This window comes from Mustelus asterias, unplaced genomic scaffold, assembly GCF_964213995.1.
Source record: "Mustelus asterias unplaced genomic scaffold, sMusAst1.hap1.1 HAP1_SCAFFOLD_379, whole genome shotgun sequence".
NCBI lineage: Eukaryota > Metazoa > Chordata > Chondrichthyes > Carcharhiniformes > Triakidae > Mustelus > Mustelus asterias.
In genome coordinates, this window is record NW_027590335.1 from 142678 (window position 1) to 166188 (window position 23511).

Genomic DNA, 23511 nt, shown 5'->3' on the forward strand with positions numbered 1-23511 from the left:
TAACATCCATGATTTTCTCAACAGTAAATACTGATGAGAAATATTCATTTAGGATCCCACCCATCTCTGGAGGATCCATACATAGATGACCTCTATGAACGGTATGCTTTGTCTCCACAGCGCACAAGAAAAATACTTTTCACTGTGTACTAATACATGTGACGAGAAGAAATCAAATCAAATTAAATAAGAAATGATGAGAAGTCCTACATGCCATTCTTTGCGCCACAGATCCGCAGCTGCAGCACTCATACTGCAACAAAGAGTGTTCAGAGTAAAAAGTGCATCTTGCTGAAATAATCGGCCAATTCCAATTGGTTTCAGTTCAACATTTAAGCAAACGAGCAAATAAAGGCGACATGTCGTGATAGGGAAAGGGTATCGTGGGGAAAAAAATCCACCGTGGGGGGGGATCCTGTTTTTGTGGTCTACATCGGGACAAACTACGTTATCTCTGTGAAATCGATTCTAAAGATGAAATGTTCACTGATTTCTCATGATTATCTATAATCCTCTTTTACTAACATTGGCAAGACTAGGAAAAAGGACGAGGTTGGGGATTATCAGGAACGAGAAAGTAAATTTAAGAACAGATCCTCAAGGGTTATAATCTCTGGATTATTACTTGAGCCACATAAAAATTGGTATCGGGGTCATTGGCATAATGTAAGATTCACTGGACTGAAGCCTGGGGCTGGTCATAGGTTCAAGGTGAAGGGGAGGAGGTTTCACACAGATATCAGAAGGATGTATTTTACACAGAGGGTGGTGGGGGCCTGGAATGCGCTGCCGGGCAAGGCGGTGGAGGCGGACACACTGGGAACGTTTAAGACTTATCTAGACAGCCACATGAACGGAGTGGGAATGGAGGGATACAAAAGAATGGTCTAGTTTGGGAGCGGCGTGGGCTTGGAGGGCCGAAGGGCCTGTTCCTATGCTGTATTGTTCTTTGACCTAGTTGATCCTTAAGAGGCCCTACTCTCTCCCTTGTTACTCTTTTGCCTTTTATGTATTTGTAGAAGCTCTTTGGATTCTCCTTTGCCTTATCTGCCAAAACAATTTCGTGTCCCCTTTTTGCCCTCCTGACCTCTTGCTCAAAATGGGCGTAGAATGCACTGAGCTCACCAGGGAGGGGTGCGTTGGATCTGGCGATTTTACATGCCTTCATTTTGTAGCCTGTTATGTCTTGCAGACCTTGCCATAGTCGGCGGGGGTCGGTGTGGCTAGCCTGCGACTCTAGCTTGGTCCGATACTGTCTTTTAGCATCTTTGATGGATCTCCTTAGATCGTATCTGGATTTCTTGTGTAGGTCAGTGTCGCCTGACTTGAACGCCTCAGACCTGGACTTCAGCAAGCAGTGGATATCCCTGTTCATCCATAGTTTCCGGTTGGGGAACACACGGATTTGCTTCTTTGGCACACAGTCTTCTACACACTTACTAATGAATTCAGTTACTGTAGTGGCGTACTCGTTCAGGCTGGTCGCAGAGTTTTTAAATACTGACCAATCCACTGACTCCAAGCAGCCCCGTAGGAGATCATCCGATTCCTCAGACCAACATTGCATGACTTTCTTTCATGGATTCTCCTGGTTCAGTTTTTGCCTGTAAGCCGGGAGCAGGAGCACAGCCTTGTGGTCTGATTGAACTGTATAATTAACTATCATTCTGCATGTTAAGGAACTTGGAGGGGGAAGGACATAGTAGCTAGCCTCCTTTTAAGGGGTGGTCTTCTGGAGGGTGACATGACCCACTCATCCATTCGATAACTCGCGTTCAGGATCATCCCAGCAGAGTGCGGGCTCAAGTAGATCCACGGGACTTCACTGGAAGCATTGAGTTGGAAGCAACAGTTGTTAATAAATCTTCATAGTTTTTTCATGACTGGTGGAGGGAAGTTATTATACCGGTGATGGCCATATCCCCTGAATTAACCCCCCGCACTCACTCCTAATTCCAGCAGCTTGCTCCCTTTATAAATGCCTCTCTCTTGTTTCTGGCTCTGTTCTGTACTGATCGGGAATTATTCTGAAGGAGTGTGGAGGCTGGAGGATCAGCTGCAGCACACCCTCCGTCTGGGTTATTTGGGACTCCAAGTAAAAATGAGTGGAAGTTTCCAGGAGGGGCCACTGGTGGTGTTGGCATAGAGACGGTGGGGATTGAACTGGTGGAGTGAGTGAATCGGCCCTGGTAACCGGTTGAGTGGGGCTGAGTGTGGGGCCTGGAGGAGTGACTGAGTGTTCTGTTTCTATCTCTAGCTGCAGCAGGGATGAGTGGTGCCTGAGCGTGTGCAGCAGCCTGGCTGGGATGGTGCTCTTGAGGAGGCTGGTGCCCAACTGAAGGGAATGTTGCGGTGGGCAGTGCATTTGGAAGGAGGTCCGCGGAGGGTGAACCACGCCGCTGTGGCTGTTGGACATAAAGTCTACTCGTTTGGTGGATATTGCTCTGGGGAGGATTACGAGACCCTGCGGCAGATTGATGTGCACATTTTTAATGCAGGTAAGCGGTAAGGTGAACAAAGCCCGTCTTTCTGTTTCTTCACCTTTTTAACTTGCTAAACCCCTCCCATGCCTCTGCCAATCCTGTTCTGTAGCTGGGCACGAGCGAGAGAATGAACCACATCGCTGGGTTCCCTTATTCTACTGACGGCACACAGCACTTTACCCCTCATACCTGTTCACCTGTCTGAGCGAACAGGAACAGTGTGGTCATGTTAATGACAGACAGGTTGCACAGAGTCAGATTATAATTCTTTCTGCATGGTCACTCTTCACATTATCCAGGGATGGTTTAACATTCCCAGTTGCAAGGTTGAAAGTTTTATTTGGTCCGGCACACTCGGGTATCTGTCCCTGTGCCATCCGGCACACTCGGGTATCTGTGCAATCCGGCACACTCGGGTATCTGTGCAATCCGGCACACTCGGGTATCTGTGCAATACGGCACACTCGGGTATCTGTGCAATCCGGCACACTCGGGTATCTGTGCAATCCGGCACACTCGGGTATCTGTGCAATACGGCACACTCGGGTATCTGTGCAATCCGGCACACTCGGGTACCTGTCCCTGTGCCATCCGGCACACTCGGGTATCTGTGCAATACGGCACACTCGGGTATCTGTGCAATCCGGCACACTCGGGTATCTGTCCCAGTGCCATCCGGCACACTCGGGTATCTGTCCCAGTGCCATCCGGCACACTCGGGTATCTGTCCCAGTGCCATCCGGCACACTCGGGTATCTGTCCATGTGCAATCTGGCACACTCGGGTATCTGTCCCTGTGCAATCTGGCACACTCGGGTATCTGTGCCAGTGCCATCCGGCACACTCGGGTATCTGTCCCAGTGCCATCCGGCACACTCGGGTATCTGTCCCAGTGCCATCCGGCACACTTGGGAATCTGTCCCGGTGCCATCCGGCACATTCGGGTATCTGTCCCCGTGCCATTCGGCACACTCGGGAATCTGTCCCAGTGCCATCCGGCACACTCGGGAATCTGTCCCAGTGCCATCCGGCACACTTGGGAATCTGTCCCAGTGCCATCCGGCACACTCGGGAATCTGTCCCAGTGCCATCCGGCACACTCTGGTATCTGTGCAATCCAGCACACTCGGGTATCTGTCCCAGTGCCATCCGGCACACTCTGGTGTCTGTGCAATCCGGCACACTCGGGTATCTGTGCAATCCGGCACACTCGGGTATCTGTGCAATCCGGCACACTCGGGTATCTGTCCCAGTGCCATCCGGCACACTCGGGTATCTGTGCAATCCAGCACACTCGGGTATCTGTGCAATCCGGCACACTCGGGTATCTGTCCCGGTGCACTCCGGCACACTCGGGTATCTGTGCAATCCGGCACACTCGGGTATCTGTGCAATCCGGCACACTCGGGTATCTGTCCCTGTGCCATCCGGCGCACTCGGGTATCTGTGCAATCCGGCGCACTCGGGCATCTGTGCAATCCGGCACACTCGGGTATCTCTTCCGGTGCAATCCGGCACACTCGGGTATCTGTCCCGGTGCAATCCGGCACACTCGGGTATCTGTGCAATCCGGCACACTCGGGTATCTGTGCACTCCGGCACACTCGGGTATCTGTGCCATCCGGCACACTCGGGTATCTGTGCAATCCGGCACACTCGGGTATCTGTGCACTCCGGCACACTCGGGTATCTGTGCACTCCGGCACACTCGGGTATCTGTGCCATCCGGCACACTCGGGTATCTGTGCAATCCGGCACACTCGGGTATCTGTGCCTTCCGGCACACTCGGGTATCTGTGCCATCCGGCACACTCGGGTATCTGTGCCATCCGGCACACTCGGGTACCTGTCCCAGTGCCATCCGGCACACTCGGGTATCTGTGCAATCCGGCACACTCGGGTATCTGTGCAATCCGGCACACTCGGGTATCTGTGCCATCCGGCACACTCTGGTATCTGTGCCATCCGGCACACTCTGGTATCTGTGCCATCCGGCACACTCTGGTATCTGTGCCATCCGGCACACTCGGGTATCTGTGCCATCCGGCACACTCGGGTATCTGTGCCATCCGGCACACTCTGGTATCTGTGCCATCCGGCACACTCGGGTATCTGTGTCATCCGGCACACTCGGGTATCTGTGCCATCCGGCACACTCGGGTATCTGTGCCATCCGGCACACTCGGGTATCTGTGCCATCCGGCACACTCGGGTATCTGTGCCATCCGGCACACTCGGGTATCTGTGCCATCCGGCACACTCTGGTATCTGTGCCATCCGGCACACTCGGGTATCTGTGTCATCCGGCACACTCGGGTATCTGTGCCATCCGGCACACTCGGGTATCTGTGCCATCCGGCACACTCGGGTATCTGTGCCATCCGGCACACTCGGGTATCTGTGCCATCCGGCACACTCGGGTATCTGTGCAATCCGGCACACTCGGGTATCTGTCCCTGTGCCATCCGGCACACTCGGGTATCTGACTCAGTGCCATCCGGCACACTCTGGTATCTGTCCCTGTGCAATCCGGCACACTCTGGTATCTGTGCAATCCGGCACACTCGGGTATCTGTCTCAGTGCCATCCGGCACACTCGGGTATCTGTGCAATCCGGCACACTCTGGTATCTGTCCCTGTGCCTTCCGGCACACTCGGGTATCTGTGCAATCCGGCACACTCAGGTATCTGTCCCAGTGCCATCCGGCACACTCGGGTATCTGTGCAATCCGGCACACTCTGGTATCTGTCCCAGTGCCATCCGGCACACTTGGGTATCTGTGCAATCCGGCACACTCGGGTATCTGTGCAATCCGGCACACTCGGGTATCTGAGCAATCCGGCACACTCGGTTATCTGTCTCAGTGCCATCCGGCACACTCGGGAATCTGTCCCAGTGCCATCCGGCACACTCGGGTATCTGTCTCAGTGCCATCCGGCACACTCGGGTATCTGTGCAATCCGGCACACTCGGGTATCTGTCCCAGTGCCATCCGGCACACTCGGGTATCTGTGCAATCCGGCACACTCGGGTATCTGTCCCAGTGCCATCCGGCACACTCGGGTATCTGTGCAATCCGGCACACTCGGGTATCTGTGCAATCCGGCACACTCGGGTATCTGTGCAATCCGGCACACTCGGGTACCTGTCCCTGTGCAATCCGGCACACTTGGGTATCTGTGCAATCCGGTGCACTTGGGTATCTGTGCAATCCGGCACACTCGGGTATCTGTGCAATCCGGCACACTCGGGTATCTGTCCCAGTGCCATCTGGCACACTCGGGTATCTGTGCAATCCGGCACACTCGGGTATCTGTCCCAGTGCCATCCGGCACACTCGGGTATCTGTGCAATCCGGCACACTCGGGTATCTGTCCCAGTGCCATCCGGCACACTCGGGTATCTGTGCAATCCGGCACACTCGGGTATCTGTGCAATCCGGCACACTCGGGTATCTGTGCAATCCGGCACACTCGGGTACCTGTCCCTGTGCAATCCGGCACACTCGGGTATCTGTGCAATCCGGTGCACTTGGGTATCTGTGCAATCCGGCACACTCGGGTATCTGTGCAATCCGGCACACTCGGGTATCTGTCCCAGTGCCATCTGGCACACTCGGGTATCTGTGCAATCCGGCACACTCGGGTATCTGTGCAATCCGGCACACTCGGGTATCTGTGCTATCCGGCACACTCAGGTATCTGTCCCAGTGCCATGATCATAGAAACCCTACAGTGCAGAAGGAGGCCATTCGGCCCATCGAGTCTGCACCGACCACAATCCCACCCAGGCCCTACCCCCACATATTTACCCGCTAATCCCTCTAACCTGCGCATCTCAGGGACAGTTTTAACCTGGCCAATCAACCTAACCCGCACATCTTTGGACTGTGGGAGGAAACCGGAGCACCCGGGGGAAACCCACGCAAACACGAGGAGAATGTGCAAACTCCACACAGACACACTCGGGTATCTGTGCAATCCGGCAGACTCGGGTATCTGTGCAATCCGGCACACTCGGGTATCTGTGCAATCCGGCACACTCGGGTACCTGTCCCTGTGCAATCCGGCACACTTGGGTATCTGTGCAATCCGGTGCACTTGGGTATCTGTGCAATCCGGCACACTCGGGTATCTGTGCAATCCGGCACACTCGGGTATCTGTCCCAGTGCCATCCGGCACACTCGGGTATCTGTGCAATCCGGCACACTCGGGTATCTGTGCAATCCGGCACACTCGGGTATCTGTGCAATCCGGCACACTCGGGTATCTGTGCAATCCGGCACACTCAGGTATCTGTCCCAGTGCCATCCGGCACACTCGGGTATCTGTGCAATCCGGCACATTCGGGTATCTGTGCCATCCGGCACACTCGGGTATCTGTGCCATCCGGCACACTCGGGTATCTGTGCAATCCGGCACATTCGGGTATCTGTGCAATCCGGCACATTCGGGTATCTGTGCAATCCGGCACACTCGGGTATCTGTGCAATCCGGCACACTCGGGTATCTGTGCAATCCGGCACATTCGGGTATCTGTCCCCGTGCCATCCGGCACACTCGGGTATCTGTCCCCGTGCCATCCGGCACACTCGGGTATCTGTCCCTGTGCAATCTGGCACACTCGGGTATCTGTCCCTGTGCAATCTGGCACACTCGGGTATCTGTGCCAGTGCCATCCGGCACACTCGGGTATCTGTCTCAGTGCCATCCGGCACACTCGGGTATCTGTCCCAGTGCCATCCGGCACACTTGGGAATCTGTCCCAGTGCCATCCGGCACACTTGGGAATCTGTCCCGGTGCCATCCGGCACATTCGGGTATCTGTCCCCATGCCATTTGGCACACTCGGGAATCTGTCCCAGTGCCATCCGGCACACTTGGGAATCAGTCCCAGTGCCATCCGGCACACTCGGGTATCTGTCCCAGTGCCATCCGGCACACTCTGGTATCTGTGCAATCCGGCACACTCGGGTATCTGTGCAATCCGGCACACTCGGGTATCTGTGCAATCCGGCACACTCGGGTATCTGTCCCTGTGCAATCCGGCACACTCAGGTATCTGTGCAATCCGGCACACTCGGGTATCTGTCCCAGTGCCATCCGGCACACTCGGGAATCTGTCCCAGTGCCATCCGGCACACTTGGGAATCTGTCCCGGTGCCATCCGGCACATTCGGGTATCTGTCCCCGTGCCATTCGGCACACTCGGGGGATCTGTCCCAGTGCCATTCGGCACACTTGGGAATCTGTCCCAGTGCCTTCCGGCACACTCGGGAATCTGTCCCAGTGCCATCCGGCACACTCTGGTATCTGTGCAATCCGGCACACTCGGGAATCTGTCCCAGTGCCATCCGGCACACTCTGGTATCTGTGCAATCCGGCACACTCGGGTATCTGTGCAATCCGGCACACTCGGGTATCTGTGCAATCCGGCACACTCGGGTATCTGTCCCTGTGCAATCCGGCACACTCAGGTATCTGTGCAATCCGGCACACTCGGGTATCTGTCCCAGTGCCATCCGGCACACTCGGGAATCTGTCCCAGTGCCATCCGGCACACTCGGGTATCTGTGCAATCCGGCACACTCGGGTATCTGTGCAATCCGGCACACTCGGGTATCTGTGCCATCCGGCACACTCGGGTATCTGTGCAATCCGGCACACTCGGGTATCTGTGCAATCCGGCACACTCGCGTATCTGTGCAATCCGGCACACTCGCGTATCTGTGTGATCCGGCACACTCGGGTATCTGTCCCAGTGCCATCTGGCACACTCGGGTATCTGTGCCATCTGGCACACTCGGGTATCTGTGCCATCCGGCACACTCGGGTATCTGTCCCTGTGCAATCCGGCACACTCGGGTATCCGTGCCATCCGGCACACTCGGATATCTGTCCCTGTGCCATCCGGCACACTCGGGTATCTGTGCCATCCGGCACCCTCGGGTATCTGTCCCAGTGCCATCCGGCACACTTGGGTATCTGTGCAATGCGGCACACTCGCGTATCTGTGCGTTCCGGCACACTCGGGTATCTGTCCCTGTGCCATCCGGCACACTCGGGTATCTGTGCAATCCGGCACACTCTGGTATCTGCCCCTGTGCCATCTGGCACACTCGGGTATCTGTCCCTGTGCAATCCGGCACACTCGGGTATCTGTGCAATCCGGCACACTCTGGAATCTGTCCCCGTGCCATCCGGCACACTCTGGTATCTGTCCCCGTGCCATCCGGCACACTCGGGTATCTGTGCAATCCGGCACACTCGGGTATCTGTGCAATCCGGCACACTCGGGTATCTGTGCAATCCGGCACACTCGGGTATCTGTGCAATCCGGCACACTCGGGTATCTGTGCAATCCGGCACACTCGGGTATCTGAGCAATCCGGCACACTCGGGTATCTGAGCAATCCGGCACACTCGGGTATCTGAGCAATCCGGCACACTCGGGTATCTGAGCAATCCGGCACACTCGGGTATCTGTGCAATCCGGCACACTCGGGTATCTGAGCAATCCGGCACACTCGGGTATCTGAGCAATCCGGCACACTCGGGTACCTGTCCCAGTGCCATCCGGCACACTTGGGTATCTGTGCGATCCGGCACACTCGGGTACCTGTCCCCGTGCCATCCGTCACACTCTGGTATCTGTCCCCGTGCCATCCGGCACACTTTGGTATCTGTCCCCGTGCCATCCGGCACACTCGGGAATCTGTGCAAACCGGCACACTCTGGTATCTGTGCCATCCGGCACACTCGGGTATCTGTCCCCGTGCCATCCGGCACACTCTGGTATCTGTCCCCGTGCCATCCGGCACACTCGGGTATCTGTCCCGGTGCAATCCGGCACACTCGGATATCTGAGCAATCCGGCACACTCTGGTATCTGTCCCTGTGCCATCCGGCACACTCGGGTAACTGAGCAATCCGGCACACTCTGGTATCTGTCCCTGTGCCATCCGGCACACTCGGGTATCTGTGCAATCCGGCACACTCGGGTATCTGTCGGCTGTCAGCGGTTTCCTGACTTGGCAGAGCTTGTGGAGCTGTTAATGTCCACACAGCTTGAGTGTGTTGGGTTTTAGTGGCGTGTCACGCCGTGAGGACCGAGTTCAGCTTGCTGCTCCAGCTTTATTCCGCTTTCACAGCCAGTGTGACACAGTCTACCTTTGTTCTGCTGTTGAGGATATTTTAGACTGTACTTGGACTGGTGTACCTCCCTGACCTTGCTGCCATGGCTGGTTGTACCGAAAGCACAGAGTTCCTGGTGACATTGAGTGCAGCACACAAACCTCAGTCATGTCCAGGTTGTGATGGTGTGGTCACATTCTGGATCACCTTTCTTCTTGATGTTAAACTCTTTCCAGGGTGTGAGTCTGTCCCCTTGCCGTTGAAGGTGTCCCTCAGTTTGGAATGCTGATTTAGGATTGCCAGTGCAGAGCTGTTTAGGACTTGGTTCACCTTTGTCTTGGATCTGGAGCGGCACGGTGGCACAGTGGTTAGCACTGCTGTCTCACAGTGCCAGGGACCCGGGGCAGCACGGTGACACAGTGGTTAGCACTGCTGCCTCACAGAGCCAGGGACCCGGGGCAGCACGGTGACACAGTGGTTAGCACTGCTGCCTCACAGAGCCAGGGACCCGGGGCAGCACGGTGACACAGTGGTTAGCACTGCTGCCTCACAGTGCCAGGGACCCGGGGCAGCACGGTGGCACAGCGGTTAGCGCTGCTGCCTCACAGTGCCAGGGACCCGGGGCAGCACGGTGGCACAGTGGTTAGCACTGCTGCCTCACAGTGCCAGGGACCCGGGGCAGCACGGTGGCACAGTGGTTAGCACTGCTGCCTCACAGTGCCAGGGACCCGGGGCAGCACGGTGGCACAGTGGTTAGCACTGCTGCCTCACAGTGCCAGGGACCCGGGGCAGCACGGTGGCACAGTGGTTAGCACTGCTGCTTCACAGAGCCAGGGACTCGGGTTCAGTTCCCGGCTTGGGTCACTCTCTGTGCGGAGTCTGCATGTTCTCCCCGTGTCTGCGTGGGTTTCCTCCGGGTGCTCCGGTTTCCTCCCACAGTCAGAAAGACGTGCTGGTTAAGTTCATCGGCCATGATAAATTCTCCCTCGGTGTACCTGAACAGGCACCAGAGTGTGGCAACTAGGGGATTTTCAGTAACTTCATTGCAGTGTTAATGAATGCCTATTTGTGACACTAATAAATAAAGTTTAGAAGGCAGGCAGGCAGGAAAGGTTGAACAGTTTGGTAGGGAAATAGACACTCTGTCAGTGACCTGAAGGCGTGTGATAGCAGCAAAGGGGAGAATATGCCAAAGTGTCTCAGGGCCAGAGCACGGCTCTGTTTGCAGAACTCAGAGTTCCACTGTTGCCCATCGGAGCTGGCCAATAGGTTAATCCATCATGTCATTGGGGAGAGGAGATTACGTTGGCTCCCATTCCAGCTGCCCAGTTCCCCCAACAGCTTAAATAGGCCACCTCTGTGACATGGTCAGATGCCTCGATGCATTTCCCTTGTAGCTGCCAGGCCCATGTCAGTGATGGACCTTCCAGTTCTGGTAGCAGACTGGGATTCGGGGGAGATGTGTTCAGACAAAATGTGCAGTCTGACCAGGACAACAAGAGCAAACATTTTACCCACTGTGCTCAGCAGAGCGATGTCCTGAAAGTTGCTGTGGTCACCTTCAGCCTTGGACAGGGTCACGATCTGTGCATTACACATATCCTGGGGCACTGAACTGCTCTCCAGCAGAGACTGAGAATGGTGCAATGCTGCAGGAGTGCTGGTTTCCTCAGTGTGATGTGGTCAGGCAGTATGGATCACCACCTGGGATTTAGTCCATGGCAGTAACTCTTCCACTGTTTCAGCACTGCCAGGACAGTCAACCTTTCCACCGTGTTGGGAGTCTCCTTGGTGAATACACATCAAGGTGCTTTTCCAGCCATCTCTCCAACTTTTTATTGCCGTTAGTGATGACCTCCGCTGCCTTTTTTTATTCAGTTGAGCTGTTTTCTTTGGACCTGTTGCATTTCTGATGCCTCCGTACATGTCCCGAGCCTTCCTTGTCACAGAACACGTGGATATTCTGGCAACGTTGTAAGCAGTGTCCGTAGTGTTTAATGCAAGGCTGACTGTCCATCTGCCTTTCAATGTGAACTGATTCCACCACCTTCCTAAACGCTGGCACAGCGGTTAACACTGCTGCCTCACAGCGCCAGGGACCCGGGGCAGCACGGTGACACAGTGGTTAGCACTGCTGCCTCACAGCGCCAGGGACCCGGGGCAGCACGGTGACACAGTGGTTAGCACTGCTGCCTCACAGCACCAGGGACCCGGGGCAGCACGGTGACACAGTGGTTAGCACTGCTGCCTCACAGCGCCAGGGACCCGGGGCAGCACGGTGGCACAGTGGTTAGCACTGCTGTCTCACAGTGCCAGGGACCCGGGGCAGCACGGTGACACAGTGGTTAGCACTGCTGCCTCACAGTGCCAGGGACCCGGGGCAGCACGGTGACACAGTGGGTTCACACTGCTGCCTCACAGTGCCAGGGACCCGGGGCAGCACGGTGGCACAGTGGTTAGCACTGCTGCCTCACAGTGCCAGGGACCCGGGGCAGCACGGTGGCACAGTGGTTAGCACTGCTCCCTCACAGCGCCAGGGACCCGGGGCAGCACGCTGGCACAGTGGGTTCACACTGCTGCCTCACAGAGCCAGGGACCCGGGGCAGCACGGTGGCACAGTGGGTTCACACTGCTGCCTCACAGCGCCAGGGACCCGGGGCAGCACGGTGACACAGTGGGTTCACACTGCTGCCTCACAGCGCCAGGGACCCGGGGCAGCACGCTGGCACAGTGGGTTCACACTGCTGCCTCACAGCGCCAGGGACCCGGGGCAGCACGGTGGCACAGTGGGTTCACACTGCTGCCTCACAGAGCCAGGGACCCGGGGCAGCACGGTGGCACAGTGGTTAGCACTGCTGCCTCACAGCGCCAGGGACCCGGGGCAGCACGGTGGCACAGTGGTTAGCACTGCTGCCTCACAGCGCCAGGGACCCGGGGCGGCACAGTGGTTAGCACTGCTGCCTCACAGCGCCAGGGACCCGGGGCGGCACAGTGGGTTCACACTGCTGCCGCACAGTGCCAGGGACCCGGGGCAGCACGGTGGCACAGTGGGTTAGTACTGCTGCCTCACAGCGCCAGGGACCCGGGGCAGCACGGTGACACAGTGGGTTAGTACTGCTGCCTCACAGCGCCAGGGACCCGGGGCAGCACGGTGACACAGTGGTTAGCACTGCTGCCTCACAGCGCCAGGGACCCGGGGCAGCACGGTGGCACAGTGGTTAGCACTGCTGTCTCACAGTGCCAGGGACCCGGGGCAGCACGGTGACACAGTGGTTAGCACTGCTGTCTCACAGCGCCAGGGACCCGGGGCAGCACGGTGACACAGTGGGTTCACACTGCTGCCTCACAGCGCCAGGGACCCGGGGCAGCACGGTGACACAGTGGGTTCACACTGCTGTCTCACAGTGCCAGGGACCCGGGGCAGCACGGTGACACAGTGGTTAGCACTGCTGCCTCACAGCGCCAGGGACCCGGGGCAGCACGGTGACACAGTGGTTAGCACTGCTGCCTCACAGCGCCAGGGACCCGGGGCAGCACGGTGACACAGTGGTTAGCACTGCTGCCTCACAGCGCCAGGGACCCGGGGCAGCACGGTGACACAGTGGTTAGCACTGCTGCCTCACAGCGCCAGGGACCCGGGGCAGCACGGTGACACAGTGGTTAGCACTGCTACCTCACAGCGCCAGGGACCCGGGGCAGCACGGTGGCACAGTGGTTAGCACTGCTGTCTCACAGCGCCAGGGACCCGGGGCAGCACGGTGACACAGTGGTTAGCACTGCTGCCTCACAGCGCCAGGGACCCGGGGCAGCACGGTGGCACAGTGGTTAGCACTGCTGTCTCACAGCGCCAGGGACCCGGGGCAGCACGGTGACACAGTGGTTAGCACTGCTACCTCACAGCGCCAGGGACCCGGGGCAGCACAGTGGCACAGTGGTTAGCACTGCTGCCTCACAGCACCAGGGACCCGGGGCAGCACGGTGACACAGTGGTTAGCACTGCTGCCTCACAGAGCCAGGGACCCGGAGCAGCACGGTGGCACAGTGGTTAGCACTGCTGCCTCACAGAGCCAGGGACCCGGAGCAGCACGGTGACACAGTGGTTAGCGCTGCTGCCTCACAGAGCCAGGGACCTGGATTCAATTCCCCACTTGGGTCACTGTCTGTGCCGAATCTGCACATTCTCCCCGTGTCTGCGTGGGTTTCCTCCGGGTGCTCCGGTTTCCTCCCACAGTCTGACGGACGTGCTGGTTAGGGTGCATTGACCCGAACAGGTGCTGGAGTGTGGCGACTAGGGGAATTTCACAGTAACTTCATTGTAGTGTTAATGTAAGCCTTACTTGTGACTAATAAATAATAAGGAGCTGGCTCTACAGACTGACCACTCACTGAAATATTGTCTCTGCAGATTAATTAGAATTTCCCCCTCCAGCACAGGCCACATCCTCTGGTTGTGCTCTGTCGAGCAAGCTGCTTGTCACGGTCAACATTATCCGCTCCCTTTAGAATCATCGAAGCCAGCAGTGATGTCAGCTGTCAGAGCAGATCGCTGAGCCTGTTTGTCCTTTACATAACCACGTGAATATCTCTCTTTGAACCCAGCCCCTTGTGTGATTACAAACTCTCACCCTGGACACTGGCCACAATCTACATTTCAGTTGAAGGAGCAGGTTGCTGAATGCAAGGCCATTAACACACAGCTCAGTATCAGCTTTGGCAGAGCTACCAGGTCCCCTCAAACAGCCCGAATCTCTTTACTCCGGAGACTGCCATCGCTTGATCCCACCGGCTTGGAAAAGCAGATCCCTCCCAAGCATTCTGTGCAAGGACACATTCCCGAGCAAAGTCCACCTTGTGAATTGGCCATGGCTCTTGATCCCTATCATATCCACCCCCCCGCTCCTCCAGCCACCTGCTTCTCCCATCCCCCCCCGACCCTTGTTGCCTCCACCCCCTCCACGTTTGTTTGCTTTATCCTCCTGTTTTTATGTTCATTGCTGGTTCGTCGCTGGGAATAATTCCAGCTTTTCCACCCTGCCTGCTTTTTGGCTAAGGAGCTCCCTAAATGCAGGCTCCAGGACCACATTCTGCAGCAGTAGTGGACTCGTCAACATTAAGAGCATTCAAATGGTTATATGGATGATATTGGAATAGTGTAGATTAGAGGGGCTTAAGATTGGTTTCACTGGTCGGTGCAACATCGAGGGCCGAAGGGCCTGTACTGCGCTGTAATGTTCTATGTTCTATTCCTCTATCTACCTTGGTCATCGGTGCCACAGTGGACCGTGACCTTTTAGCTTTTCCCCCTCGCTGAGTGTCGTCCTTGCCCGGCACCAGATCCAGTTTTCTGCTTCTCAGCGAGTGTTTAGTCCACCGTAACCTCTGTTTATAACTGGTTTAAATGTTGTTATCTGCTGCAGTCTCGCTTCGCTGGATGAAGCTCCCACCCTTTCTCTCCGAGAGAAGAGATAATTCCCCTCAGGTGCCGTACATGAGGTACGGGCACACAGCCGTGCTGCTTGATGATACCATCTACATCTGGGGTGGAAGGAATGACACAGAGGGAGCGTGCAACGTGCTGTATGCCTTCGATGTCAGTAAGTACGCTCGCAGGCTGCCGCCTGTCCTGCTACAGTGCGGGGGGGGGGGGGGGGGGGGGGGGGTTTGATGTGGCGGGGGGGGGGGTGGGGCGGGGGGGTTGGATGTGGAGGGGGGCGGGGGGGTTGGATGTGGAGGGGGGCGGGGGGGTTGGATGTGGGGGGGGGTGGGGCGGGGGGTTGGATGTGGGGTGGGATGTGGGGCGGGGGGTTGGATGTGGGGTGGGATGTGGGGCGGGGGGTTGGATGTGGAGTGGGGGGAAGGGCGGGGGGTTGGATGTGGGGTGGGGGGAAGGGCGGGGGGTTGGATGTGGGGGGTGGGGCAGGGGGTTGGGTGTAGGGGGCTGGGGCGGGGGGGTGGGGTGTTGGGTGTGGGGGGGCTGGGGCGGGGGGTTGGATGTGGGGTGGGGCGGGGGGGTGGGGTGTTGGGTGTTGGGGGAGGGTGGGGCGGGGGGTGGGGTGTTGGGGGAGGGTGGGGCGGGGGGGTGGGGCGGGGGGGTGGGGTGTTGGGTGTGGGGGGGCTGGGGCGGGGGGTTGGATGTGGGGGGGGGGTGGGGCGGGCGGTTGGGTGTGGGGGGTTGGGTGTGGGGGGTTGGGTGTGGGTTGGGTTGGGGGCGGGGGGTTGGGTGTGGGTTGGGTTGGGGGCGGGGGGTTGGGTGTGGGTTGGGTTGGGTGTGGGTTGGGTTGGGGGCGGGGGGTTGGGTGTGGGTTGGGTTGGGGGCGGGGGGTTGGGTGTGGGGTGGGTTGGGGGCGGGGGGGTTGGGTGTGGGGTGCTGGGGGTGGGGTGGGTTGGGGGCGGGGCGGGGGGTTGGGGGTGGGGGTGTGGGGTGGTGGGGGGATGGGTGGGGGTGTGGGGGGGTGGGTGGACAGGAGGGTGAGTGGGCTGGAGGTGGGGATGTGTGGGGGGTGGGGAGGTAGGTATGGATGGGGAGGGTGGTGGGGGGGGTGTAGAATCGGGAGTCAGTGTTTAAAACTAAGAGGCGAGTGATTGGAAAGGGAGATGGGGTGAAGTGTTTTCTGAGGCTGCTGAGTCTCGGGGACTCTCCCTCAAAAGGCCGAGCGACTGAGCGAGGGAGCAGACTGCTGAGTATGTTTAAGGTAAAAGCGAGAGAGATTCTGGGTTAACAAGAGGGCGAAAGGTCATCGTGGTTAACAAGGGGGGTGAAAGGTTATCGGGAGTTAACAAGGGGGGGTGAAAGGTTATCAGGGGGTCAGCAGGAATGTGGGGTTGAGGTTACAATCGGACCAGCCATGATTTTATAGAATGGAGCAGGTTAGAGGGGCTGAGTGGCCTACTCCCGCTGGTAATTTATATATTCATGTATAAAGCTCTATCAGTTATCTGAGCGAGCAGCTGGGAAGGGTTTCCCTGGCCAATGTTCATCACACCAACAGAAACAAACGGTTTTATTATTGCCATATGGGATCTTACTGTGCACAAATAGAGCCCCTCCCAAACTCCAGAACTCTCAGCTCCCCGGTTGTCCCAGTGCACTTCTCTATCATCATCCTATTATATGCACACATAGAAATAAAATTAGCAATAACTTTTACCAATTACAACAAGGAAAAAAAACAGCCATAATATTGTACAAAGCTTAATAACTAAGTGCACTGTCCCAACACAGCAAACCCTCTTATAAACATACCAATGCCCCAGGTTTAACACAGCAAACCCTCTTATAAACATACCAATGCCCCAGGTTTAACACACACAATCAGAATGCTCAGGGGGTTTTGCAGCTCAGGAATACTTGCTGTGAATTAGTCTTTTGGATAAAGAATTGGAACTCTGGCTTCTCCGTTCTGGGAATTCCCAGCACCTTGAGGTAGACAGAGAGCCACTGCCAGCCCCCAGCTAACAATCCACTAACAATATTTTCACTCCCCAGGTAAGAGAGACTGCTTCCAGTGTGCAATCCGAACAGCTTCTAACTAAGTAGCAGAATTCCCAATCCCAGGGAATGTGCCTTTCCACACAGCTTCTAACTCAAACAAAGTGAATCCTTGGAATCTTCTGTGAAGGAACCACCTGACCTTCACTTGTCAATCAATCTTCCCACAACAGTTGGCTGAGAATATAGGAGGCATGGTTAGTAAGTTCGCAGATGACACCAAGATTGGTGGCATAGTGGACAGTGAAGAAGGTTATCTCGGATTGCAACAGGATCTTGATCAATTGGGCCAGTGGGCTGACGAATGGCAGATGGAGTTTAATTTAGATAAATGCGAGGTGATGCATTTTAGTAGATTGAACCAGGGCAGGACTTACTCAGTTAATGGTAGGGCGTTGGGGAGAGTTACAGAACAAAGTGATCTAGGGGTACATGTTCATAGCTCCTTGAAAGTGGAGTCACAGGTGGACAGAGTGGTGAAGAAGGCATTCGGTATGCTTGGTTTCATTGGTCAGAACATTGAATACAGGAGTTGGGACGCCTTGTTGAAGTTGTACAAGACATTGGTAAGGCCACACTTGGAATACTGTGTACAGTTCTCGTCACCCTATTATAGAAAGGACATTATTAAACTAGAAAGAGTGCAGAAAAGATTTACTAGGATGCTACCGGCACTTGATGGATTGAGTTATAAGGAGAGGCTGGATAGACTGGGATTTTTTTCTCTGGAGCGTAGGAGGCTGAGGGGTGACCTTATAGAGGTCTATAAAATAATGAGGGGCACAGATCAGCGAGATAGTCAATATCTTTTCCCAAAGGGGAGTCTAAAACTAGAGGGCATAGGTTTAAGGTGAGAGGGGAGAGATACAAAAGTGTCCAGAGGGGCAATATTTTCACCCAGAGGGTGGTGAGTGTCTGGAACGAGCTGCCAGAGGTAGTAGTAGAGGCGGGTACAATTTTATCTTTTAAAAAGCATTTAGATAGTTACATGAGTACAATGGGTATAGAGGGATATGGGCCAAATGCGGGCAATTGAGACTAGGTTCGGGGTTTTAAAAAGAAAGGGTGGCATGGACAAGTTGGGCCAAGGACCTGTTTCCATGCTGTAAACCTCTATGACTCTAATTCAGTAAGGGGGTAAACTCCCAGAGAGTGCATTAGGCCGAGGTTAAAAATAAACAAAACTCTGTTTCAATCATTTAAGCTGCAATGAAAGATACCATTCCACACCTCACTGTGCCAATAACAAAAACAAGGCATCGTTATAAACTGCAAAGACCATGATTAAAAGTACATTTCTTCATGGCACAGCAGTGTCACACTTGGGATGTTTGAGATTGTAACCTGTGGGACATCCTGGGAGTGATCCCTCAGCCAGTCAGGGGCTCCCTAAGCCCAGGTGCCGTCTCTGCCCCGGTGAACGTCTCCACCAGTCTGGTACTTGCTCAGTGCGGGCCGGGGGTATCGGCTGGAACAGCCTGAAAGGCACTGTGTAAAATCTCTGTTCTTTTCGATACGCCACTCTGTGGTTCAGAAATGGATGTGGTCTGACATGATTCCAAATAACACTGAGACCACACATTGCTGAAGGAGAGATGTGTGGATTTGCTGCTGTTTCTCACTCTCTGATTCCTCCTGCAGACACTCACAACTGGTCCACTCCCAAGATCCACGGCTCGATTCCTGGTGCCCGGGATGGTCATTCTGCCTGTGCTCTCAGGAAGTGCATGTTCATCTTTGGAGGATACGAGCAGCTGGTAAGAAACGTCACCGAGCGATACGGCACAGAAGGAGGCCATCCGGCCCACCGTGCCTTTGCCAGCTTTTTGAAAGCGCTGCCCAGTGAGTCCCGCTCCACTGCTCTTTCCCTGAACCTTGCTAATTTAACCTCTTCAGCTATTTATTTAGTGCATCTTGAGTAAATCTCCTCTGCTTTTTTCAGGCACTTTATTCCCGTTTACAACTTGTATTTAAAAAGAAAAAACTTCCTCATGTCACTTTGAGTTCTTTGCCAATCACCTTCAGTCTGTGTCCTCTGCTTTCTGAGCCTGCGGTAACTGGAAACAGTTTCTCCTTATTTCCCCCTCTATCAGATCAGCCCTTAACCTTCTGTACTCTACAGAGAGCAGTCCCACCTTCTCCTGTCTCCCTCTGGCCGACGGTGGCACCGTGGTTAGCACTGCTGCCTCACAGCGCCAAGGACCAGGGTTCGATTCCCGGCTTGGGTCACTGTCTGTGTGGAGTTTGTACATTCTCCCCGTGTCTGCATGGGTTTCCTCCGGGTGCCCCGGTTTCCTCCCACAGTCCAAAAGACGTGCTGGTTAGGTGCATTGACCATGCTAAATTCTCTCTCAGTGTACCCGAACTGGCGGCAGAGTGTGGCGACTAGGGGGTTTTCACAGTAACTTCATTGCAGTGTTAATGTAAGCCTACTTGTGACACTAATAAATAGATTTTAAGACTAAAAACTGAGGTCCTCATCCAATTTGAGCGAATCTGTTCCTCACCCTCTCCAAGGCAGTGACATCCTTTCTAAACCAGAATTAGACACATTACATCAGCTGAGGTCTAACCGGTGATTTGCAAAGGTTTAGTGGTATTTTGACCATTTCTGCCTCTGTTTATAAAGTTGTTTTTAACAGTTTTATCAGCTTTTCCTGCTGCCCTCAATTACTTGTGTGCCGCTGTTGAAGCTTCTGGAATACTAATCACAGCTACCAGATGCAGCTTCCTGAGTGTCCAGCCCTGCTCAGAACCGTCATGGTCGCAGGAGACAACAATACCCCTGACAGATTCCCTTTAACTCCTCAATACCCTGATGAGAGATGAGGTTCTGCAGGCAGATATTAGGTAGCTTGGCGATAAACCAGAAAGTAGCACTGTTTTTAATAGGTTCTGCTCTTCCCCAGGTAATTATTCTCACTCTGGATTTCCCATTTTCCTGTTCTATCATCATCCTAAAGCTTACAATACAATCATCACCGTCTCCTAAATATTCCCCTACCAACGCTTGGTGTAACTGGCCTATGCTGGCACAGTGGTTAGCACTGCTGCCTCACAGCACCAGGGACCCGGGGCAGCACGGTGACACAGTGGTTAGCACTGCTGCCTCACAGCACCAGGGACCCGGGGCAGCACGGTGACACAGTGGTTAGCACTGCTGCCTCACAGCACCAGGGACCCGGGGCAGCACGGTGACACAGTGGTTAGCACTGCTCCCTCACAGCACCAGGGACCCGGGTTTCATTCCCGGCTTGGGTCACTGTCTGTGTGGAGTCTGCACATTCTCCCCGTGTCTGCGTGGGTCCCCTCCGGGTGCTCCGGTTTCCTCCCATAGTCCAAAGATGTGCAGGTTAGATGGATTGGCCGTGCTAAATGCCTCTTGGTGTCGCAACATGTGTAGGTTAGGGGGATTAACAGGATGCATGTACGGGGTTACATGGATAGGGATGGGGATGGCCAGGGTAAAATGCTCTGTCAGAGAGTCAGTGCAAATTCGATGGGCTGAATGGCCTCCCACATTTGTAAGGATTCTATGATCTCATTTCCAGGAACCAGGTCGGACAGGGTATCCTTTCTGGCTGGACAGGACACACACTGCTATGGAAACTGTTCCGGAACACAATCGAGGAACTTTTACCCTTCTCTCTGTCACTCCCGCTGTCCCAGTCTATATTTGGGTAATTAAAGTCCCCCCACTATAATTACTCTATAATGTTTGCAACTCTCTGTCATTCCCCTGCAGATTCGTTCTTCTACATCCTTCTCACTACTTATAGAGTCATAGAGGTTTAAAGCATGGAAACAGGCCCTTCGGCCCAACTTGTCATATAAATGATTTGGAAGAAGGTGTAACTGGTGTAATCAGCAAGTTTGCGGATGACACAAAGATGGCTGGAATTGCGGATAGCGAAGAGCATTGTCGGGCAATACAGCAGGATATAGATAGGCTGGAAAATTGGGCGGAGAGGTGGCAGATGGAATTTAATCCGGATAAATGCGAAGTGATGCATTTTGGAAGAAATAATGTAGGGAGGAGTTATACAATAAATGGCAGAGTCATCAGGAGTATAGAAACACAGAGGGACCTAGGTGTGCAAGTCCACAAATCCTTGAAGGTGGCAACACAGGTGGAGAAGGTGGTGAAGAAGGCATATGGTATGCTTGCCTTTATAGGACGGGGTATAGAGTATAAAAGCTGGAGTCTGATGATGCAGCTGTATAGAACGCTGGTTAGGCCGCATTTGGAGTACTGCGTCCAGTTCTGGTCGCCGCACTACCAGAAGGACGTGGAGGCGTTAGAGAGAGTGCAGAGAAGGTTTACCAGGATGTTGCCTGGTATGGAGGGTCTTAGCTATGAGGAGAGATTGGGTAGACTGGGGTTGTTCTCCTTGGAAAGACGGAGAATGAGGGGAGATCTAATAGAGGTATACAAGATTATGAAGGGTATAGATAGGGTGAACAGTGGGAAGCTTTTTCCCAGGTCGGAGGTGACGATCACGAGGGGTCACGGGCTCAAGCTGAGAGGGGCGAAGTATAACTCAGACATCAGAGGGACGTTTTTTACACAGAGGGTGGTGGGGGCCTGGAATGCGCTGCCAAGTAGGGTGGTGGAGGCAGACACGCTGACATCGTTTAAGACTTACCTGGATAGTCACATGAGCAGCCTGGGAATGGAGGGATACAAACGATTGGTCTAGTTGGACCAAGGAGCGGCACAGGCTTGGAGGGCCGAAGGGCCTGTTTCCTGTGCTGTACTGTTCTTTGTTCTTTGTTCTTTGTCCATGCCGCCCTTTTTTTTTAAAAACCCCTAAGCCATTCCCAATTGCCCGCATTTAGCCCATATCCCTCTATACCCATCGTACCCATGTAACTATCTAAATGCTTTTTAAAAAATAAAATTGTACCCGCCTCTACTACTACCTGTGAAAAAATTCCCCTCTGGACACTTTTGTATCTCTCCCCTCTCACCTTAAACCTATGCCCTCTAGTTTTAGACTCCCCTACCTTTGGGAAAAGATATTGACTATCTACCTTGTCTATGCCCCTCATTATTTTATAGACCTCTATAAGGTCACCCCTCAGCCTCCTACACTCCAGAGAAAAAAGTTCCAGTCTATTCAGCCTCTCCTTATAACTCAATCCATCAAGTCCTGGTAGCATCCTAGTAAATCTTTTCTGCACTCTTTCTAGTTTAATAATATTCTTTCTATAATAGGGTGACCAGAACTGTACACAGTATTCCAAGTGTGGCCTTACCAATGTCTTGTACAACTTCAACAAGACGCCCCAACTCCTGTATTCAATATTCTGACCAATGAAACCAAGCATGCTGAATGGCTTCTTCACCACTCTGTCCACCTGTGACTCCACTTTCAAGGAGCTATGAACATGTACCCCGAGATCTCTTTGTTCTGTAACTCTCCCCAAAGCCCTACTATTAACTGAGTAAGTCCTGCCCTGGTTCAATCTATCAAAATGCATCACCTCGCATTTGTCTAAATTAAACTCCATCTGCCATTCGTCAGCCCACTGGCCCAATTGATCAAGATCCCGTTGCAATTGGAGATAACTTTCTTCACTGTCCACTATGCCACCAATCTTTGTGTCATCTGCAAACTTACTAACCATGCCTCCTATATTCTCATCTAAATCATTAATATAAATGACAAATAACTGTGGACCCAGCACTGATCCCTGAGGCACACCGCTGGTCACGGGCCTCCAGTTTGAAAAACAACCCTCTACAGCCACCCTCTGGCTTGTGTCAAGAAGCCAATTTTGTATCCATTTAGATACCTCACCCTGGATCCCGTGAGATTTAACCTTATGCAACAACCTACCATGCGGTACCTTGTCAAAGTTGGTGGTCTCTAGACTAACCAGGCAATGTGATTGAATCCTTTGTGTTCCTTAGCTCTGTCCTCAAACCCTCTGGGACATCCTCTTTGTCCAGCACTGTGATATCGCCACACACCCTCTTTTCCTCCATTTATCATGCTATCCATCTTTCCTGAACACAACCTAGGAATACTTAACACTGTTCCATCTCCACTCTCCCCATATCTTCCTGCTTAACCCAGGAACATTTAACACTGTTCCATCTCCACTCTCCCCATATCTTCCTGCTTAACCCAGGAACATTTAACACTGTTCCATCTCCACTCTCCCCATATCTTCCTGCTTAACCCAGGAACATTTAACACTGTTCTATCTCCACTCCCCCCATATCTTTCTGTTCCTTTCTCTCTCATTTGTCCAGCTGCACCGTAAATTCATCCATCCTGTTGTTTCAATGCTAGTGAGTCTCAGCACTCTGGGTGAAGAGTTTTCTCCTGAGTTCTCCTGTTTTACATTGGTGGCCCCAGTGACTCCACAAGTAATCCTCACAGATAGTGGCTTCA

The 23511-nt window shown here is 54.2% G+C and overlaps 1 protein-coding gene across 2 annotated transcripts in view; it reads left to right on the top strand.

The window, feature by feature from the left end:
- The window catches only part of klhdc3 (kelch domain containing 3), a 129274-nt gene that overhangs the window by 40362 nt on the left and 65401 nt on the right, over positions 1-23511 (top strand). For both annotated transcript variants that reach the window (XM_078204548.1, XM_078204549.1), the window contains exons 2-4: positions 2258-2498; positions 15036-15212; positions 18749-18864. In XM_078204548.1, the coding sequence (XP_078060674.1) occupies positions 2345-2498; positions 15036-15212; positions 18749-18864 (447 nt within the window). In that variant the 5' untranslated portion in view covers positions 2258-2344. The remainder of the gene's footprint in view (positions 1-2257; positions 2499-15035; positions 15213-18748; positions 18865-23511) is intronic.